The sequence below is a fragment of the Cariama cristata genome, unplaced genomic scaffold, assembly GCF_000690535.1.
Source record: "Cariama cristata isolate BGI_N322 unplaced genomic scaffold, ASM69053v1 scaffold45594, whole genome shotgun sequence".
Taxonomy (NCBI): Eukaryota; Metazoa; Chordata; class Aves; order Cariamiformes; family Cariamidae; genus Cariama; species Cariama cristata.
In genome coordinates this window covers 9,327-10,473 of record NW_009613203.1, presented here as the reverse complement: position 1 = coordinate 10,473, position 1,147 = coordinate 9,327, and the positions used below count along the sequence as shown (strand labels likewise).

At 44.9% G+C, this 1,147-nt stretch overlaps 1 protein-coding gene across 1 annotated transcript; it reads left to right on the top strand.

Annotated features, from left to right (window-relative positions):
• The first annotated feature begins 174 nt into the window (after positions 1-174).
• Positions 175-1,147, top strand: C1GALT1C1 (C1GALT1-specific chaperone 1). The gene has a single exon (XM_009698911.1). The coding sequence runs from the start codon at positions 175-177 to the stop codon at positions 1,129-1,131; it is 957 nt and encodes a 318-aa protein (XP_009697213.1). The 3' UTR covers positions 1,132-1,147.

Genomic DNA, 1,147 nt, shown 5'->3' with positions numbered 1-1,147 from the left:
GAGATGGGGAGCTTTCCTTTTTGCCACCTCTCGTTCACCAGCGTTGTCATGGTACGTGAGTTAAGGGAACTGCAGCTGGATTTACAAATTGAAGAACGTATTAAAACTGTGCAGAATCTGCAGTAGTAAACTTATTGGTGTAAGTTCTTACAGTGTGTCTCCTTTCCAGGAAAAATGATTTCTGAAAGCAGCTCCTTCGTGAAGGGAGTGGTGCTAGGAGGAGCCTTCTGCATGTTGGTCACCCTCCTCGGACATATTAAGGTGGGCCACGGGACTAAAGCACATCACCACGAGCATCATCACATCCAGGCTCCCAACAAAGAAGATGTCTTAAACCTTTCAGAAGGTGAACGCATGGAGCTTAGTAAAAGTATCCGCGTTTATTGTATCATCCTCGTGAAACCAAAAGATCTGGGGCACTGGGCTGCAGTGAAAGAGACGTGGAGCAAGCACTGCGACAAGGTGGAATTCTACAGCTCGGAAAACATCAAAGTGTTTGATTCTGTAGACCTCAACACAAATGATATGTGGGTGATGATGAGAAAAGCTTACAAGATAACATATGAACACTATAAAGATGAATTCAGCTGGTTCTTCCTTGCATATCCAACAACATTTGCTATTATTGAAAATCTCAAGTATTTCTTACTGAAAAAAGACCCCTCACAGCCTTTTTATATAGGCCATACTGTGAAATCTGGTGACCTTGAGTATGTAGATGGTGAGGGAGGAATCGTCTTAAGCATTGAATCACTAAGACGACTCTCCCATGTTCTTGAAGACTCTGACAAGTGCCCAGAGCAGGGAGGTATGATTTGGAAACTTGCGGAGGATAAACAGCTAGCGATCTGCCTGAAGTATACTGGAGTGTTTGCTGAAAACGCAGAAGATTCTGAAGGAAAAGACGTCTTTAACACTAAATCAGTTGGTGCTCTTATCAAGGAAGCAATGTCTACTCACCCTCAGCAGGTGGTGGACGGCTGCTGCTCTGACATGGCCATCACATTCAGTGGACTGGCCCCAAACCACATGCACGTGATGATGTACGGTGTTTACAGGCTGAGACCCTACGGCCACACATACAATGATGCACTTGTCTTCTTGCCACCTGCAGGCTCAGACAATGACTGATCTCTCTTAGAGAAGA

Bases quoted from the DNA above. Each gene is read 5' to 3' on its own strand.
- C1GALT1C1 (XM_009698911.1), top strand. From the start codon at position 175: ATGATTTCTGAAAGCAGCTCCTTCGTGAAGGGAGTGGTGCTAGGAGGA.